This window comes from Microcaecilia unicolor, unplaced genomic scaffold (genome assembly GCF_901765095.1).
Source record: "Microcaecilia unicolor unplaced genomic scaffold, aMicUni1.1, whole genome shotgun sequence".
Taxonomy (NCBI): domain Eukaryota; kingdom Metazoa; phylum Chordata; class Amphibia; order Gymnophiona; family Siphonopidae; genus Microcaecilia; species Microcaecilia unicolor.
Window position 1 is genome coordinate 200,778 of NW_021963023.1, and position 19,608 is coordinate 220,385.

Below are 19,608 nucleotides of genomic sequence, written 5' to 3' on the forward strand. Positions count from 1 at the left end.
AGTAGAGGGGTGATATGAGTATATTGGTCCAGGCGGAAGATAAGACGTGCAGCAGAGTTCTGAACGGACTGAAGGGGGGATAGATGGCTAAGTGGGAGGCTAGTAAGGAGAAGGTTGCAGTAGTCAAGGCGAGAGGTAATGAGAGAGTGGATGAGAGTTCAGATTGTGTGCTCAGAGAGGAAAGGGCGAATTTTGCTAATGTTGTAGAGGAAGAAGCAACAGGTCTTGGCTATCTGCTGGATATGCGCAGAGAAGGAGAGGGAGAAGTCGAAGATGACTCCGAGGTTGCGGGCAGATGAGACGGGCACTTACTAGTGCCCTGGTGGTCTAGCGACTTCTTCCGCCTTCAGGGCAGGAAAGAGCCCCCCCACCCGGAGCGCCGGACCGATCGCACCCCCCTGCCGGCGATCCCCGGCGCTGACCCAAAATGGCCGCCAAGATCCGACGTGACCTCGCGAGACTTCAACTCTCGGTGGCCATCCCGAATCGATATCGAATCGATGACCTAATGTATGTTACAATCCAATTTATTGTCGTAAACTTTCATGCAATATCATAATTTATTTTTCTTTACCACGTATGTATGCACATGGTATGTACATATACCATGATCTGTTCCATATATGCCATTTCCATGTATGTTACCATGTATGTATGCACCTTAATGCAATACCATTTGTAATTCTGTTACCCGGTAATGGCAACCGCCATTACGGCAAATGTAAGCCACATTGAGCCTGCAAATTGGTGGAAAAACGTGGGATACAAATGCTACAAATAAATAAATACCGCCTTCCCTTCTTTGGAAAAGGCTTATTTGTGGATTAATACCTTTCAAATATTTGAACGTTTGTATCATGTCACCCCTGTTTCTCCTTTTCCCCAAGATATACATGTTCAGGTCAGCAAGTCTCTCCTCGTACGCAAATCCCATACCATTTTTGTAGATTTTCTTTGCACCACTTCCAGTCTTTTTTACATCTTTAGCAAGATACAGCCTCCAAAACTGAACACAATACGCCAAGTGGGGCCTCACCAATGACTTATAGAGGGTCATCAACACCTAAGCACATAAGCATCGCCATGCTGGGACAGACCAAGGGTCCATCGAGCCCAGCACCCTGTCACCGACAGCGGCCAAAAGAACAAACAATTTGTCCCTCCCATCCTAGAAATACTGTATTATTCCCTTGTCCATTCAATAACATTCTATGGCTTTTTCCTCCAGGAAGCCGCCCAACCCTTTTTTGAAGTCCGCTAAGTTAACCGCCTTAACCATCTTTTCCGGTAGCGAATTCCTTTCTTCTGCTGGTTCTGCTGTCTCTATGCAGCCTAGCATCCTTCTGGCCACGGCCGTCGCCTTGTCACATTGTTTCTTTACCTTTAGTTCCTCGGACACCAACACCCTTAAAAGGGTAACAAAGCAGTAGAATTTTATGGTTTATAATGTACTAAAAAGCCCAGATCTTTAAGTCCTGTCTTCAAAGGTCTTATTTTCCTGGATTGTCTTAAAGTTTTCTTTTAATATTCGTACCATAGAGTCATTGATGCAGTATTCTTTTAAAATCTTAAGACCAATTTTTAAAAAAGGTTCTAGTGGTGGTCCGGGAAATTATAGACCAGTGAGCCTGACGGTGCTGGTTAAAATGGTAGAGACTGTTATAATACAGAGCATATTCAAATATTATATTCAATGAATTGCACCATGAGACCATCATAGATACTGATCCAAAAGAATCCTAAGGGGCTTAGAATCTCAAAAGAGCCAAGGATGTTTTAGATCAAGAATTTCTTGAGCAATGATGTAACAACGCAAGATATTTTTAGCTGACTCTCACCAAAGCTGTCACATAGAACCTAAACTGTGAGCTGTATTTTAAAATTTCCCACTGAGTGTTAGCATTTAAACGTAATTATTGTGATAGTCACATCCAGAATAGTTGGGTTAAGGCAGTTTCAGTCTGAAATACAAGTCCCAGAAGGCATTGCAGGCAAGGAGCCAGGGGGTGAGATGAAGAACCCGGACTGGACTCCTAGCTGCAATAGGGGAAGACAAGGGTGTAAGCTGGTAGGACGTGTAGATTGGCTGCCACTAGGGGAAAGAGAGATAGGAAACCCTGTGTACAGGAGCTCATCATTAGTCTAATACTTAACTCAGCTGGTATGGGTGTGGGGGAAGCTAATGGAAGGAGAATGATTGGTTGTGAGAGCAGAAGCCAGGGATTGATTAGGCAGGTGGGAAGGAGTCCCAGGGAAGAGAGAAGCAGTTGCAGGCTGAAAACCCTTGGGTAAGAGAGGTCCCTAAAGTATTGAATCTACCAGTGAAGCAGATGCAGGGTGGAATCCCTTGGGTATGAGAAGTCCCTAAAGTATGGAACCTATTATGAAGGTAAAGAGAGTAGAAGGTAGAAACCTCTGCTTTGTGATTTAACTGTGATGATGAACTGCTTCTATTTGGAATTGAACTACTGCTTATTGTGCACTGGATAAAGAGCCCAGACTGGAGCTGACTGTGAGCCTGTATTGAATCCTGATATGTGCTGATAGCCTGCTGCTTAAAGGAGGAACCAGAAGACCAATAGGAGAGAAGCAAGGGAAGCCAGGCAGAGAGAGAGCAGACACAGGTGCATGGAAGCAAAGCAATTAAGGAGCCTGCAACCACCACTCTCTGAACAAACCCAGAGAAGAACTACACACACATGGCTCAGGGCAGTGCCGGTCAAGTGTGCATGTCGATGGGACCCCGTGCAGCCCGAGGACGCCACTTGCATTGAGGTAGGAGACATGACAATGCCTTAAAAGAAGTCATTTTTGGCTGGCATAGTTATCTGTAGAATTTTTTGAATGTTTTCAGTTCTTTGCTGAATTGAAGATAGTTATAGATGCTTCTTATGGCTTTTGGTATTGAGTTCCACTATTTTGATCCTAGGTAGTTGAATCCTGCTGTGTAGATGGTTCTATACATTATGTTTCTGCAGTTAGGTAGGTGAAGAAGTAGGTAGTTTCTGGGCTTTTGTCTCTCGGTGATAGCTCTGTCATGTCTTGCATATATACAGGCTCTATTCTGAATAGTATCTTGAAAATGAGGGTGCTAGCTTTGAAGATTAGCCTTGCTTTGATTGGGAGCCAGTATAGTGATTCAAGTAGTGGGGTAGCTCTTTCATATTTCATATTGAGCCTGTAAATAAGTGGGAAAATGTGGGATACAAATATAACAATAATAATATTAGAACAGCATAGACTAATATAGTGAAAGCCTTGGAATCGGTGTAACTTTAGATGGATCTTAATTTCCTAAGGGTGAAAAATCCAGCCTTCAGCAATTGGGCTATCTGAGGAGCAAAGCTTAGATTAGAATTGAGGATGATACCTAAGTACCAAAAAGAAGTAACTGGGAATTTTGCTGTGAAAGAAGTCGGGTAATAGAAGGTGAAGGATGAACACCCGTGATCCATGATGTAACTGTTTTATCAGGGTTGAGAACTAGCTTGCGTCTTACTAACCATTTAGAAAGCAGTAGTAAACTACATGGTTCAATGACTAGGTGTCACCATATGTAACAACCATTTAGAAAATTCTACATTTAGTCACTAGACTTTACAGTAGAATATACAATTAGAAAATGGCCAGCCCAGCAGTGATAGGGGTGTTGTGGTGGTGTGGGGGGGTGTGGGGGTAGAGGTAGGGGAAGATATTCTGGTGGAGAAAACATGCAAAGCATGTCAAACTGAATAATATCCAAACCCTCTGTACCTGTTTGTGAATGGAAAGGGAGAGAAGAGAAGATGGGAGGGAGGCACAGTTTGAAATGACCAATTCCGTAACCATTCAGTGTATCAATGTTTATACTGCAACTGCTGAATTCCTTCACATAGAAATGCATTGGGCCATTTTGGGGGGACTTTGTTCCTCTGGAACCTCCAGTTTGATTTGGCCCATTTTCGAACTCATTTTGTCTTGCTGATTTCTCGTACTGCAAAATTTGATCCTATTCTATTAAGTTTTCAGCTACTCTGTCCTCAAACAGATGATCATTTTAAAAATCCTTTTATATATGTTTTTTTTTATTTTATAAAAATCTGTTGTTTGGAAAGAATTTTGTAAAATGGTATTTTAGAACTATTAGCAACATTAGCTTTGTATTTTTTACTGTCTGATCCTCTGTCTACCTCCCACCCCTTTTTTTTACTGAGTTGTAATGGCATTTGCAGATAGCCTTTGACCTAGATAATAGCTAGTCTAACTGGATAATCAAAGTAGGGTGCGGGAAGAAAAGGAAGAAGGGGCTTTATTGAGGGGGGAAGAAAAATGTTTGCTAATACCTTCATTACCATGTTGAGTTGTGTGTAATATAGTTGTCTACAGTGGTAACTACGGTTGACTTTTCCTTGTTGATGACTGAAGGCCTAATGAGCCAGGGATGTGCTGCGGCCACAGCAGCAGTATGGTTTCTGCTTTCTCTTTGTTCTGTCTTGTTCAGTTGTATTTCCTTCTTTGTTTTTTATATTATTATTAGATCTTGTAAATTTCTTATATGGTTTGCACTTGGAAACTAGGAGTATAAAGTAATGCATCGACATACTATGACAGACTAAAGGTTCATCAAGCCCAGTATCCTGCTGCCAACAGTGGCCAATCCAAGTCACAACTACCTGGCAAGATATATGTAGTAGCAAACTTGGTTTCACCAATAAAAGATTCTTTAAATCCAGTCTAACTGGGTTGTTTCCTCACTAACCTGATAGACTTGCCACAAACATGTTCAGTCCAGTAAAAAGGTATTAGCTACAGCCAATGTTCTCTCTAAGCTGCATGGAAGTCTGCTGTTTCAATTGCTCAGTGCAGGTATGTTCTACCACCTACCCCACATGATTTGAAACCACAAAATGCTGCAGCATGCCTGATAGTAAGAACACAGTTGGCAGACTCCCCCACAGCTTAGAAGGGAACATTGCCTACATCTTGTTTTGTTGATCCTTATTTTCATATTTCTTTTTCAGGTAATTCATGGCTGGAGTTGTGGAAGGATACAGCTCTTCCATTCATGATACCAGTGTCTCTGCTGGGTTCAGAGCTTTGTATGAGGAAGGGCTACTTCTTGATGTGACTCTGGTCATTGAAGATCATCCATTCCAGGCTCATAAAGCATTGCTTGCTACCCAGAGTGACTACTTCAGAATTATGTTCACAGCTGACATGAGGGAGCGAGACCAGGACAAAATTCACCTGAAAGGCCTGACAGCTACAGGTTTCAGCCATGTTCTCCAGTTCATGTACTATGGGAACATCGAACTGAGCATGACTACAGTTCATGAGATCTTGCAGGCTGCCATGTATGTCCAGCTTACAGAAGTGGTAAAGTTTTGCTGTTCTTTTCTTTTAGCAAAAATCTGCTTGGAAAACTGTGCAGAAATTATGAGACTGTTAGATGACTTCAGCGTAAACATCGAGGGGGTGAGGGAGAAGCTGGATTCCTTTCTGTTGGAGAACTTTGTGCCACTCATGTCCAGACCAGAATTCTTGTCCTACCTGAGCTTTGAAAAACTCATGAGTTATTTGGATAATGATCATCTGAGCAGGTTCCCTGAAATAGAGCTGTACGAGGCAGTTCAGGCTTGGCTTCGGCATGATAGAAGGCGCTGGAGACATACCGATACCATCATTCAGAACATCAGGTTTTGTTTGATGACGCCATCCAGTGTTTTTGAGAAGGTTGGTGCATTTGAAAGCAATAGGCAGGATTCATCATTTAGCTAGGGCAGCATGCCATGAATAGGTAAGATTCCCAAATTTGCAGAGAAAAATAAACATAAGAAAAAATTTGGAGAATTTATTTGCTAATGCATGACAATGCAAGACACAGTCTCTGAAAATATTGTAGGTTGGGCTTGATTTGCATACATTTATTTATGCATATGCTACTTTTGTTAGATACAGGAATGTTTTTTGAGATTCTGTGAGAATGTAAAATATAATTGTCTTTTTGATTTTAAGTGTTTTGATAAAATGTGCATTTTGGTGTTTGACTTAGCTAATTAGCAATTTTGTGAATATGTTAAGGCGATGTTTTTCATATAGCGCTAACATTGTTGGATTGCTTTATTGATTATTTAAAATTAACTAAATTACAAATTGCAAAGCATGCATTGTTGGAAGCCCTATTTATGGTTGTTTTCCCCTAAAGCTGCTCCCAGGATAGCTCCCTCCCCGCTGTACTACATACACAGTTTACACAGCTCCAAGAGAACCCTCTATAGATCCGAGACTCCTTGGCAGTAGCCAGGTATTCCTCCTACACAGTTCAGAACTTTCCTTCCCCCAAGTATACCCTTTGCACTTTTCCTTCACTCAGCACAGATTTTTACACCCAGCAGATCTTGTCTTTAAATGGTGAAGCTTGTCCAAGCCTGACAGTGATGGCAGCAGCAACATGCTCTGAAGGTACACAGGATGTAAAACTAAGCCAGTGCATTCCCCGTCCGCAGGTCTTGCATTGTCTCTGCCCCCTTCTGGCTTCCCAAGAGCAGCGGAATTCCTTCTTGGTTGGTGGGGCCAAGGTCCACTTCTACCCCCAACTTTTCACCGCTGCTTTTATGCTTAATGTAATTTTTCCATATTTTCTTCACATAAAGTACATGGAAAGGGGAATTTGCATATCCAGATCGAGACTTGGAAAATTTGCATAGTATTTTACAATAAAACTCTGCCAAATTTAGAGTCTCTTGTAAAATAGGTGCAGACCTGCACCTATTTTATCTCTCCACATGCAGCGGGAGCAATGACTGAAAAGCTGCACATGGAGGAAAAATTGGGCAAATAACATCCTCCCCCCATATTTGCATGTCAGTAAGTTTTCAAAATCAATGTTCCCTTATAGGCCAAGGTGACAGTGTACCTCTCAAGCACCTTCCAACCCTGATTCACCCCTCCCCCTCGTGATGAAAACACAGAACAATTGATCCCCTACCTGACCCTTCTTGGCAGACGACCACCCCCCCCCCCCCTCAAGCCCCATTCCTAGCCTTACCGGGGTCCTATTTACTTCTGCTCTTATGGCTCTAGGATTACTGCTGGGGTCAGCTTGCAAAAGGGTATTTTGCCCTTATATGGCAACCTACCCCACACTCTTTCTGTAGCTCCCAGCCCCTCCCAGCCCCCCCCCCCCCCCCCCCACACGCACAAGGCTCTCCTTTAGCCCACTGCTGTAGCTACTAGGAAACTCCTGTTCTCCATTAATATAAAACAGTATACATAAAAGGAGATTTCAGTTATCACAGTATTGATTGAGTAAATGTTTCACCTGGACATGGTAAGGAGATATTCCAAATATCTTGTCCATGAAGCAGTTATTTATAGCATCTAGATACTAACAAGTGAATTAACTACTTTGTCTAGTCCTCTGGAATGATGACCTGGTGCAGAAGAGACTGTTCCTTAGCATCTCTGCCACATCAATCTGTACCTGCAGATGGAGGTAGAGAGTTGAGATTTTCAGTGACATCACTGGGTATAGGCTGGTGCTCTGCTGAAACTGTCCAGTGTTTCTCCACCTCCAGCAGATAGTAAAGTAGTTTAGACTGATGCTAGTCGTAGGCCTAGCTTCCTGGTGCACAGACTTTCTGGCCTAACACCATAATTTAGCCTAATGTCCTTGCTCCTACCTACTGATCCATCAACCCCTGACATCCGCTGTCCCCCGGGCTCTTGAAGTGGCTTAGCACTGCTTTTGTCATTGCTCTTTTTTTCCTTCCATGGCCTTACACAGACTTGCTTCTCTCTTTAATTTTTTAAAACTCTAGTTCCCTAAACAGGTGGGGAAACAAAGCAAGTTGCAAAGCCTAGGGAGGGAGAGTACCAGTCAGCACTTAAAGGTACCTGCTGGGTGATGATCAGACTCAGGCTCCACAGGCAATCCATCCACCACTCACTCTCCCTCCCTAGGCTTTGCAACTTGCTTTGTTTCCTCACCTATTTAGGGAACTAGAGTTTAAAAAAAATTAAAGAGAGAAACAAGTCTATGTAAGGCCTTGGGAGAAAAAAAAAGAGCAATGACAAAAGCAGTGCTAAGCCACTTCAAAAGCCCGGGGGACAGCAGGTGTCAGTGGAGCGACAGGTTGCAGTCTGATCATGTGGTCAGATAGAAAAGAGAGGGTTCCAAGTACACCAAGAAACAAAGCACAAAGGGACTTCTAGGAACAGGACAAAGGGGGACTTTTTATTGCAAAGACCCAACACGGGCCATGTTTTGGCAACCAAGCGCCTGCATCAGGGGTTGTAAAAAGGTCTTATATTGATGAATATCACAACATCACCAAATTTAATCCCTCGCTCTCCTCTCGCTATTGTGTAGCACTGCCTTGAAAGTCACATACATTAATTGTCCTGCAAAAAGACGGGAGATAAGACCTCTTTTACAAACAAGTCCTTTGGTCCTGTTTGAAAAAAGTGTTGTCAGAAAAAAAAACACCAAAACTGAAAAAGTGGAGCATGCTGCTTAACCACTGTAAAGTGAAGCAGCTCAGAATGACTGGGCCAGACAGAGCCCAAGATGAGATCCTTGGAGGCATTAGACGGCCTGGATGTTTCCTGTTTTCTAGAGGATCCAGCATCAGATGTGGTTTCAGACCTAAAACCACGTCAGATGGAGGAGGAAGCACATTCCCCAGCCATTTGGATCTTTAGGAAGGAAGAGCTTCTCAGCCTGATTGATACTGTTGGGCTCGGCGACTGTCTCAACGCCGGAGCTGGATGAATGGGATTCACTTCTGGCCCCCTCCCCCATGGCCTTTCCCCTTCATGGAGCACTCATCTGCATGATGTTGGTGGAGTGGGAATCACCAGAGGTACCTCGAGAGGCTATGCCCCATAACAATGCAAGGGATTGACAAATATTGCAGGGTGGATGCCCTCATTGTGACTGCGACCAAGAAGACTGCAATTCCTGGTAAAGGAGGGGGGGGGGCAGCCCTTGAGGAAGCACACAAAAGGAAGATGGAGTACCTTCTGAAGCAGGCCTTCTCTCCAACAATGTTGGGGGTTCAGGCTGCCATCTGTGGTGGCGATGTAGCCCAAGCCATACTGCTGTGGATGTAGCAGCTCTGTGATTCCCTGGAAGTGGCATGTTTTTGGAGTCCAGGGTTCCCTTCCCTTCCTGACACATTTCCTCTTTCACCCAATTTGTATTTCTTCACGTTTTGTAGCCTCGTTGATCGTGGCCAGAAGGTAACTGTGGCTCTGCCACTGGTAGACAGACTTTTTTCCCAAAGTGTGCCTGAGCTCTTTAGGGGGCATCATGCTCTTTGGGGAAGCTCTGGTGCAATTGGTTAGGAACTTGGGAGAGGCTTAGCTACTGCATCTCTCCTAAAGTTGTGTTGGAATTCTCCCAGCTGGTCGGGCCCAGGCAGGGGTTGCTCAAAAAGGGGCAAGGCAGGTGAGCATGTCCAGCACCTGCAGGAGCAGGAAGACAGTGCAAACAGGGTTCCTTTCAGGGCCCAAGAAAATCTGGTAACCAAGGTTCCTCATCAGTGTCTAGTATTTTAACAAGGGAGAGCAATGAGACTGCACCAGGTGCCTCATTGGTTATAATGAGTGAAAAGCTGTTCCTCTTTTGCCACTAGTGTGCCCACATCAGCTTGGACCAGTCGGTATTGGAGGTGGTGAGTCATGACTACGCATCTGTTCTAATCATTCTCACCATGAGTAATTCCCTAATCACTTATTTGTTTTGATTATATTGCAAGCTCTGTTGAGCAAGGACTGTTTCTTGCGCGTGTACTGTACTGGAAATAAGTTGTAGTAATAGTAGTAGGATCTGACGTGTCCCATTTCAGAGGCCTTGATCAATTTTGGCTTCTCCACAAAATGCCAGGCAATGACCATTGTACTTCCTCTGCTTCAGTTGGAGGCGTGGAGATGGTGCGTCCTGAGGAGCAGGACGCAGGAGACTACTTCATCTGTTCCATGGTGCCAAACAAGGGTGGGGGGGGGGGGGGGGGGCTCCTTCAGACCTATTTTAGACCTCAAAGGCATCAATGTGCTGCTTCAGGAGCTGTAATTTCATATGGAGACTTCTTTAGATCACTGTCTGTCAGACAGGGTGGATTTCTAGCATCCCTGGATCTGACGGAGACCTACCTTCACATTCCCATTCATGCAGTCCACAAGCACTACCTGTGCTTCTATGTTCTGGGGCAGCATTTTCACTTCTGCACCCTTCTTTTGGGCTTGCAATGACTCCTCACACCTCAAAGATGATGGTGGTGGCGGAGGCTCAGCTGCACTCCCAGAGTATTATCATGCACCCCTACCTGATTGATCAGGGTCGACTTGGTGAAGAAGTCCAAGACAGTCACCTCCCTTGGGATGGGCAGTGAATCTAACCAAGAGCCATTTGGTTCCCTCTCAGTGGTTGGAACATTTGTTTGACATTGCCTGTGGAACGCTGTTTCTCATGGAGGAGTGGGTATAGAAACTCCCATTGTAGCTGAGCCATCTATGCACTTTTTAGGCCCTGAGGTCATGGGGCCTTTAGGTCCTTGGCTCCATGGTGGCAACCCTAAAAGTGGATCCATGGGCATATACACACATGAAACCTCTGCAGGGGACCCTGTTGTTGCACTGGTCCCTAATGCCAGGCTGCCCCTTTCACCATGGGCTCTCCAGACCCTTGCTTGATGGACTCTCAACTCTCATCTGTTGAGAAAGGGTTCCCTTTAGATTTCTGCAGTGGATTATAGTGACCAAGGATTCGAGCCTCAGGGGCTGGTGGCTCACTGTGGTACATGGGTAGTGCTGGTCCTCTGGTCCTCTCAGAAGTCAACTTGATCAGTCACTCACCTTGTGTAATACACGAGTCAAAGGCTATCAGGCTCACACTCCTGGAATTCCTTCCCTTTCTGCAGAGCAGTGAGGCGCGAGTTGGGGTGGCCAATGCTACAGCCGTGGCAAATATCAGCAAGCAAGGGGGAAGCAGGAGCTCTATACAACTTGGCAGAGAGGCATCTTCTGATGCTTTCAGCAGTTCATACTGCAGGCCAGGGCAAGCAGATTTTCTCAGCCGATCCACCCTGGGAGCTGACAAGAGAAGGAAAAATTCTAGACCTAGTCCTTAGTGGAGCACATGATCTGGTGCAGGATGTAATGGTGATGGGGCCGCTTGATAACAGTGATCATAATATGATCAGATTTGATATTGGCTTTGGAGTAACTATAAACAGGAAATCCAGTATGTTAGTGTTGGAGACTATGATAAAATGAGAAGGACAGTGGGAAAAAAAACTTAGAGGAGCGGCTGCGAGGGTCAAAAATTTACATCCGGCGTGGATGCTGTTCAAAAATACCATCCTGGAAGCCCAGGCCAAATACATTCCATGTGTTAAAAAAGGAGGGAGGAAGACCAAATGACAGCAGGCATGGTTAAAAAGTGAGGTGAAGGAAGCTATTAGAGCTAAAAGAAAATCCTTCAGAAAATGGAAGAAGCATTATAAGGAATGTCAAGATAGAATGTTAGGTGTTATTAGGAAAGGAATGGAAAACAAAAATGAGGACGTTATAATGCCTTTGTATCACTCCATGGTGCGACCGCACCTCGAATATTATGTTCAATTCTGGTCACTGCATCTCAAAAAAGAAATAGTGGAATTAGAAAAGGTGCAGAGAAGGACGACGAAAATGATCAAGGGAACAGGACAACTTCCCTATGAGGAAAGGCTAAAGCAGCTATGGCTCTTCAGCTTAGAGAAGAGACGGCTGAGGGGAGACATGATAGAGGTATATAAAATAATGAGTGGAGTGGAACAGGTGGATGTGAAGCGTCTGTTCACGCTTTCCAAAAATACTAGGACTAGGGGGCATGCAATGAAACTACAGTGTAGTAAATTTAAAACAAATCGGAGAAAAATTTTCTTCACCCAACGCATAATTAAACTCTGGAATTCATTGCCGGAGAACGTGGTGAAGGCGGTTAGCTTAGCAGAGTTTAAAAAGGGGTTAGACGGTTTCCTAAAGGACAAGTCCATAAACTGCTACTAAATGGACTTGGGGAAAAATCCACAATTCCAGGAATAACATATATAGAATGTTTGTACGTTTGGGAGGCTTGCCAGGTGCCCTTGGCCTGGATTGGCCGCTGTCGTGGACAGGATGCTGGGCTCGATGGACCCTTGGTCTTTTCCCAGTGTGGCATTACTTATATGTACTTAAAACGAATCATAAAAAATTTTTCTTCACTCAACGTGTAATAAAACTCTGGAATTCGTTACCAGAGAATGTGGTAAAGGCAGTTAGCAGAGTTTAAAAAAGGTTTGTATGGCTTCCTAAAGGAAAAGTCCATAGACCATTATTAAATGAACTTGGGCAAAATCCACTATTTCTGGGATAAGCAGTATAAAATGTTTAGTACTTTTTTGGGATCTTGTCAGGTATTTGTGACCTGGATTGGCCACTGTTAGAAACAGGATGCTGGGCTTGATGGACCTTTTGTCTGTCCCAGTATGGCAACACTTATGTACTTATGATAAAGGCAAAGCACTGACAAGGAAGGCAAAAAGGGACTTTGAAAAAAAGACTGTGTTGGAAGCAAAAACACACAGTAAAAAGTTTTGTATATTAAAAGCAAAAAGCCGGCAAAAAAATCAGTTGGATCACTAGATGACCAGGGGTAAAAGGGGCAAGCAGGGAAGACAAAGCCGTAGCAGAGAGATTAAATTAATTCTTTGCTTCGGTCTTCACCGAGGAAGATTTGGGAGAGATACGGGTGCCAGAAATAGTATTCAAAGCTGACGATTCGGAGAAACAATGAAATCTCTATAAACCTAGAGGATGTAATGGGGCAATTTGACAAATTGAAGAGTAGCAAATCTCCTGGACCGGATGGTATTCTTTCCATAGTATTGATAGAATTGAAAAATGAACTGGTGGAACTATCGTTAGTATTATGTAATTTATCTTTAAAATCGAGCATGGTACCGGAAGATTGGAGGGTAGCCCATGTAACGCCAATATTTTAAAAAGGTTCCAGAGGGGATCCGGGACATTATAGACCGGTGAGAGTGACGTCGGTGCCGGGCAAAATGGTAGAGACTATTACAAAGAACAAAATTACAGAGCATATTCAAAAGCATGGATTAATGAAACAAAGCCAAAGTGGATGTAGTGAAGGGAAATCATGCCTCAGCAATCTATTACATTTCTTTGAAGGAGCGAACAAATAAGTTGATCAGTATTTTGTATTTAGATTTTCAAAAGACATTTGACAAAGTACCTCATGAAAGACTCCAGAGGAAATTGGAGAGTCGTGCGATAGGAGGTAGCGCCCTATTGTGGATTAAAAACTGGTTAAAAGATAGAAAACGGGGAGTAGGGTTAAATGGTCAGTATTCTCAATGGAGAAGGGTAGATAGCGGGGGTTCCCCAGGGGCCTGTGCTGGAACCGCTGCTTTTTAACATATTTATAAATGACTAGTAAAAAAGGCCCGTTTCCGAAACCAATGAAACGGGCGCTAGCATGTGGTTTTTTTGTGTGTGTGTGTGTATGTGTCACAGAGTTATTTGTGTGTGTGTGTGTGTGTGTGTGAGGGTGCGGTGTGTGTGCAGGTTGTTGATGTGTGTCTTTTTTTTGTTTTGTTTTGTTTTTTGCTTGGGGGTTGGATGTGCTGTGCTGGCAAAGTGAGTTGGATTGGTGTGTGGCTTTGAGGGTGTGTTTCTGTTGTATTGTGTGTATGTGGTTTTGTCTGTCAAGGAGGTTTGTGGAGGGGGGGTCTTTCTGTTGGTGAAATGTAAATGTGGTTGTAGGGGGGTCAGCCTTTGTTGAGTGTTTTTTTTCCATGTTTTTTTTTTTGTGTTGTGCTGAGGCAGCAGTGTTGTTTTAGATGGGCAGAAGGTAGAGGAGCACGTTATTTGTCTGTCGGTATTTTTTGGCCATTTCAGGGCTGCTGTAGGGGAATGTTGGAAGAGAAATGTGCTGTTGGAAGCAGCGCCATCTTTTTCCATTGGGCTGGGGTTCTGGGCATCCTGGAGGTGGGTGACGGCTTGCCTGAGGACGGGGATGGTTGTTTTAAGTTGGCGGAAGGGAGAAGAGCACGGTCTCGGGCCGTCGGGGGGTGATCCGGTATGTTTGGTCCATTTCAGGCTGGCTGCAGGGGAATACTGGAACATTTATGCGCTGCAGGAATCAGCGCCGTCTTTTTCCGGGTGCTTGGGGAATCCCCGAGGTGGGAGACAGCTTGCCTGAGGCTGGGGATGGTTGGGCACGTCCTTGGCCGCTTCGGCAAAAGGGGAAGAGGAAGGGGGTGGGGAGTTACCTGCAGCCGCCTGAGAAACCATGTAGTCTTTGTTTGTTTTGTATTATTAGTTTGCATTTTTGTTGAAGAAAGAGTGGATGCCTTTCGAATGATGGAGGTGGTGCATCGGTGTGCGGTTGTTTCGTTAGTTTGGCAGCCAATCTCCAGCGATTCCTTGGCAGGGAAGGAGTACTCCTCCCCCTTCCTTGGTCGTTGTTTGCTGCTGGCAGGGTCGTGGGTAATCCTTCCAGCTGGACCGCAGCTTGTCCTGTTCACCCACGTCCCAGATGGTGACGGGCACGTTGTTTTCCGGCTCCTCTGACTCTATGTCAAGCGATCCCAAATATAGTCTGTGCTATAGGCCCTCTGCAACTCTTCAGTACTGGCATTAGGCATTTAAAATTTTCTCCCCCCTCCCCCGGTCTATTTTTGCACATACCCACAGCAGGAATATTCTTCTCTCATTCCAGCGGTGGTTCTGTGCTCTCCGTGCTGCACAGATAATGAGCCATTCTGCTGGGGAATGCTCCTCCCTTATTGTCACGTAGTTTCCTCTGATTGGTCCGTCTTACGTTGCCTAGTGTTGCCTGGGAACGGTGTTGTGATGGTCCTTTGTGTTTCAGAATGTTGAGGGTGTTTTTTCTGATTGGTCCATCATGCGAGGGCGGGGCAGAGAGACATGGTCAGTGTTGTGGCTTCACCACCATGAATCCATGAACCCTTCAGTGAGTGACTTCAGAACGTTGTCTTCAGAATGTTGAGGGTGAGTTTTATTATAGTAGATATAGAGATGGGAGTAACTAGTGAGGTAATTAATTTTGTGACGACACAAAGTTATTCAAAGTTGTTAAATCGCAAGTGGATTGTCTAAAATTTACAAGAGGACCTTACGAGACTGGGAGACTGGGCGTCTAAATGGTAGATGACGTTTAATGTGAGAAAGTACAAAGTGATGCATGTGGGAAAGAGGGACCCGAACTATAGCTGCATAATGCAAGGTTCATGTTTGGAGTCACCGACCAAGAAAGGGACCTCGGCGGTGGCGTTGATGGTACATTGAAACCTTCTGTTTAGAGTGCTGCGGCGGCTAAGAAAGCAAATAGAATGTTAGGTATTATTAGGAAAGGAATGGAAAACAAAAAGGACGTTATGATGCCTTTGTATTGCTCCATGTTGGGACCACACCTCGAATATTGTGTTCAGTTCTGGTCACTGCATCTCAAAAAAGAAATAGTAGAATTAGAAAAGGTGCAGAGGAGGGCGACGAAAATGATAAAGGGGATGGGGTGACTTCCTTATGAGGAAAGGCTAAAGCGGCTAGGGCTCTTCTGCTTGGAGAAAAGGCGGCTGAGGGGAGATATAATGAGTGGAGTTGAACGGGTAGATTTGAATCATTTATTTACTCTCCAAAAATACTAGGACTAGGGGGCATGCGATGAAGTTACAAAGTAGTAAATTTAATATGAATCGGAGAAAATTTTTCTTCACTCAACGTGTAAATAAACTCTGGAATTCATTACCAGAGAATGTGGTAAAGGTGGTTAACTTAGCGGGTTTTAAAAAAGGTCTGGACAGCTTCCTAAAGGAACAGTCCATAGATCATTATTAAATTGACTTGGGGAAAATCCACTGCTATTTCTGGGATAAACAGCATAAAATGTTTTGCACTTTTATCAGAATCTTGCCAGGTATTTGTCACCTGGATTGGCCACCGTTGGAAACAGGATACTGGGCTTGATGGACCATTTGGTCTGGCCCAGTGTGACAATACTTAAGTACATATGTATTTATAAAATTAAGATATGTGTGGAGAAGGTTTTTTCAAAGTTGAAGGTTGTAGACTCTATAAAAACGTTATATTTATTGCCATTTTTAATAATTTAAAACCATCATCTTGACCAAACATTTTCAATAAACCAATAAAGTCAAAAAGGTAAATATTCCTTTATAACAGAGAGGGAAAATTTTAGACCACAACTATGGGGGGGGGGGGGGGGGGGGGGGGATTCAAGAAAAATAAGACAAATCTCCAGAGAAGAGATCAAGGTTCTAGACTAAAACAACCAATTTTGCCAGGATGGAGCAACACCTGAAGGAGGAGTTAGCTGCATGGGAGTAGCTGGGGGAAGTAGAAAAACAATGGGCAAAACTGAAAGGGGCTATTTTAGGGGCAAGAAACCTTTTTGTTAGGAAAGTAAATAAAAGTAAGAGGCAAAAGAAGGCCACTTTGGTTCTCTAAAGTAGTTGCAGAAAATGTAATGTAAAAGAGGTTAGCAAGGCATCACAGAAATAAAACGACAGACTACAATACCTGTAAAAAGCTTAGAGCAGCTGGTAAAGTAGTCATGCAAGCAAAGAAATATATTCTTTAGATATGTAAGTGATAGGAGGAAGTTTAAAAGTCGCATTGTGAGGCTCAAAGGTGAAGGGGAGCAGTACTTATAAGCTGATGATAATGTGGAACTGCGCAACAAATTTTTGTTCTGAGTTCAAAGATAAAGGGCCAGGAGTAGGACCTTGGAAGACCTTGGAAGACAAATGCTAATGTCAAATTTCAGAAGTCTGCTTGAGGAGCTAGCTAAAGATAGTCATTCAATGGGGCCAGATGGGATACATCTGAGGGTACTGAGGAACTTAAGGAAGTTCTGGCGGCCCCGCTGTCTGACCTGTTCAGTGCTTCTTTTGAGTCAGGAAAGGTCCCATAGAAAGGGCCAAATGTGATCCCTCTCCACAAAAGTGGAAGTAAGGAGGAGGTTAAGAAGTGCAGGCTCTTACCTCTGTAGTGAATAAGTTAACGGAGATGCTTTTAAAACAGAAGATTGAGAGATTTCTGGAACTGAATGGATTGTAGGACTTGAGGTAGAATGGTTTTACTAGAGGGAAGGTCTTATTAGACTTATATGATTATTTTCTTTGATTGGGTGATCAAACAGTTGGAATTAGGGGGAGAACTAGGTGTAGTTTACTTAGATTTTAGTAAAGCCTTTGACATAGTTCCACATAGACAGCTGATAGCGGGGATGGGATGACTTCCCTATGAAGAATGACTAAGGAGGCTAGGGCTTTTCAGCTTGGAGAAGAGACAGCTGAGGAGAGACATGATAGAGGTATATAAAATAATGAGTGGAGTGGACCAGGTGAATGTGAAGCGTCTGTTCACGCTTTCCAAAAATACTAGGACTAGGGGGCATGCGATGAATCTACAGTGTAGTAAATTTGAAACAAATAGGAGAAAATGTTTCTTCACCCAACGCGTAATTAAACTCTGGAATTCATTGCCGGAGAACATAGTGAAGGCAGTTAGCTTGGCAGAATTTAAAAAGGGGTTAGACTGTTTCCTAAAGGACAAATCCATAGACCGCTACTAAATGGACTTGGGGAAAAATCCACAATTTTGGGAATAACTTGTATAAAATGTTTGTACGTTTGGGAGGCTCGCCAGGTGCCCTTGGCCTGGATTGGCCGCTGTCGGGGACAGGATGCTGGTCTCGATGGGCATTTGGTCTTTTCCCAGAATGGCATTACTTATGTACTTGTGATAACTGAGTACTCTTCATCTAGGCCAAAAAATGACTAACTGGGTTAGAAACTGGTTAAGTGGAACGAGACTGATGGTGGTAGGAAATGGCGTTCACTTTGAGGAAAAAGATGTTACCTTGGCCTGACTCTTTTTCCAGATAATACAAAACTCTGCAATGGGTAGACACCCCTGATGGTGTGGATTGCATGACGAGAGGGATCTAGCAAAGCTAGAAAAAAGTTCTAGAAATTGGCAACTAATATTTAATGCTAAAAAAAATGCAGGTTCATGCACTCGGGCTACTGAAACCAGAGGGAGCAGTAACATTTGGGGTGGGGGAGTGAAAATACTGTGCTCAAAAGAAGAGCAGGACTTGATGATGATCATCCTATATAATAATTCTCACCTCCAACGTTCGAAAGCTGCCTGGGACCGTGGCTCCCTCGGATGTGGTCTGCTTCCGTCGGTAGATCAGAGTGATGACATGACCTTCTGTTTCAGTTGTTCTTGTGGTCCCGCCCTTCAGGAACAGCTGAAACACAAGCGGAAAAAAAAACTGTCGGAAGCGGCGTCCCTGCGTGCAGGAGGATCCCTACCCTCCTCCTCCTTCTCCTCTTACCGGGATCCCGGCGGAAGCATTGAAGAGCGAGCAGGCTCAGCGAATCTGCTGCCTTCCCTGCTCTGAGCTCTGACTCTAGTCCCGCCCTTGCAAAAACAGGAAATGACATAGTAACATAGTAGATAGTAGATCCTTCTGCACAGGATTCCTTTATGTTTATCCCATGCATGCTTGAATTCCGCTACCGTTTTCCTCTCTACCACCTCCCGCGGGAGGGCATTCCAAGTAGCTACCACTCTCTCCGTGAAAAAATACTTCCTGACATTTTTCTTGAGTCTGTCCCCCTTCACTCTCATATCATGTCCTCTCGTTCTACCACCCTTCCATCTCCGGAAAAGGTTCATTTGCGGATTAATACCTTTCAAATATTTGAACGTCTGTATCATATCACCCCTGTTTTCTCCTTTCCTCCAGGGTATACATGTTCAGGTCCGGAAGTCTCTCCTCATATGTCTTGTAACACAAATTCCATACCATTCTCATAGCTTTTCTTTGCACCGCTTCAATTTTTTTTACATCCTTAGCAAGGTACGGCCTCCAGAACTGAACACAATACTCCAGGTGGGGCCTCACCAACGACTTATACAGGGGCATCAACACCTCTTTTCTTCTGCTGGTCACACCTCTCTCTATACAGCCTAGCAACCTTCTGGCTACGGCCAGCGCCTTGTCACACTGTTTCGTCGCCTTCAGATCCTCAGATACTATCACTCCAAGATCCCTCTCCCCTTCCGTAACTATCAGATTCTCCCCGCCTAACACATATTTCTCCCGTGGATTTCTACTCCCTAAGTGCATCACTTTGCATTTCTTGGCATTGAATTTTAATTGCCAAACCTTAGACCATTCTTCGTTTCCGCAGATCCTTTTTCATGTTTTCCATTTCCTCCCCGGTGTCCACTCTGTTACAAATCTTAGTATCGTCTGCAAAAAGGCAAACTTTATCTTCTAACCCTTCAGCAATGTCACTCACAAATATATTGAACAGAATCAGTCCCAGCACTGATCCCTGAGGCACTCCACTACTCACTTCCCCTCCTCCGAGCGAATTCCATTCAACACCACCCTCTGGTTTCTGTCCGTCAACCAGTTCCTAATCCAGTTCATCACTTCAGGTGACCAGGCTCAGAGCGAAGAGAAGGAAAGGCAGCAGACTCACTGAGCCTGCTTGCTCTTCAATGCTGCTGACG

At 44.2% G+C, this 19,608-nt stretch overlaps 1 protein-coding gene across 1 annotated transcript in view; it reads left to right on the forward strand.

The window, feature by feature from the left end:
• KLHL15 (kelch like family member 15) overlaps positions 1-19,608 on the forward strand; it is a 130,794-nt gene that overhangs the window by 47,086 nt on the left and 64,100 nt on the right. The window contains exon 2 of the mRNA XM_030188575.1: positions 5,001-5,712. Within this exon, the coding sequence (XP_030044435.1) occupies positions 5,008-5,712 (705 nt within the window). The 5' untranslated portion in view covers positions 5,001-5,007. The remainder of the gene's footprint in view (positions 1-5,000; positions 5,713-19,608) is intronic.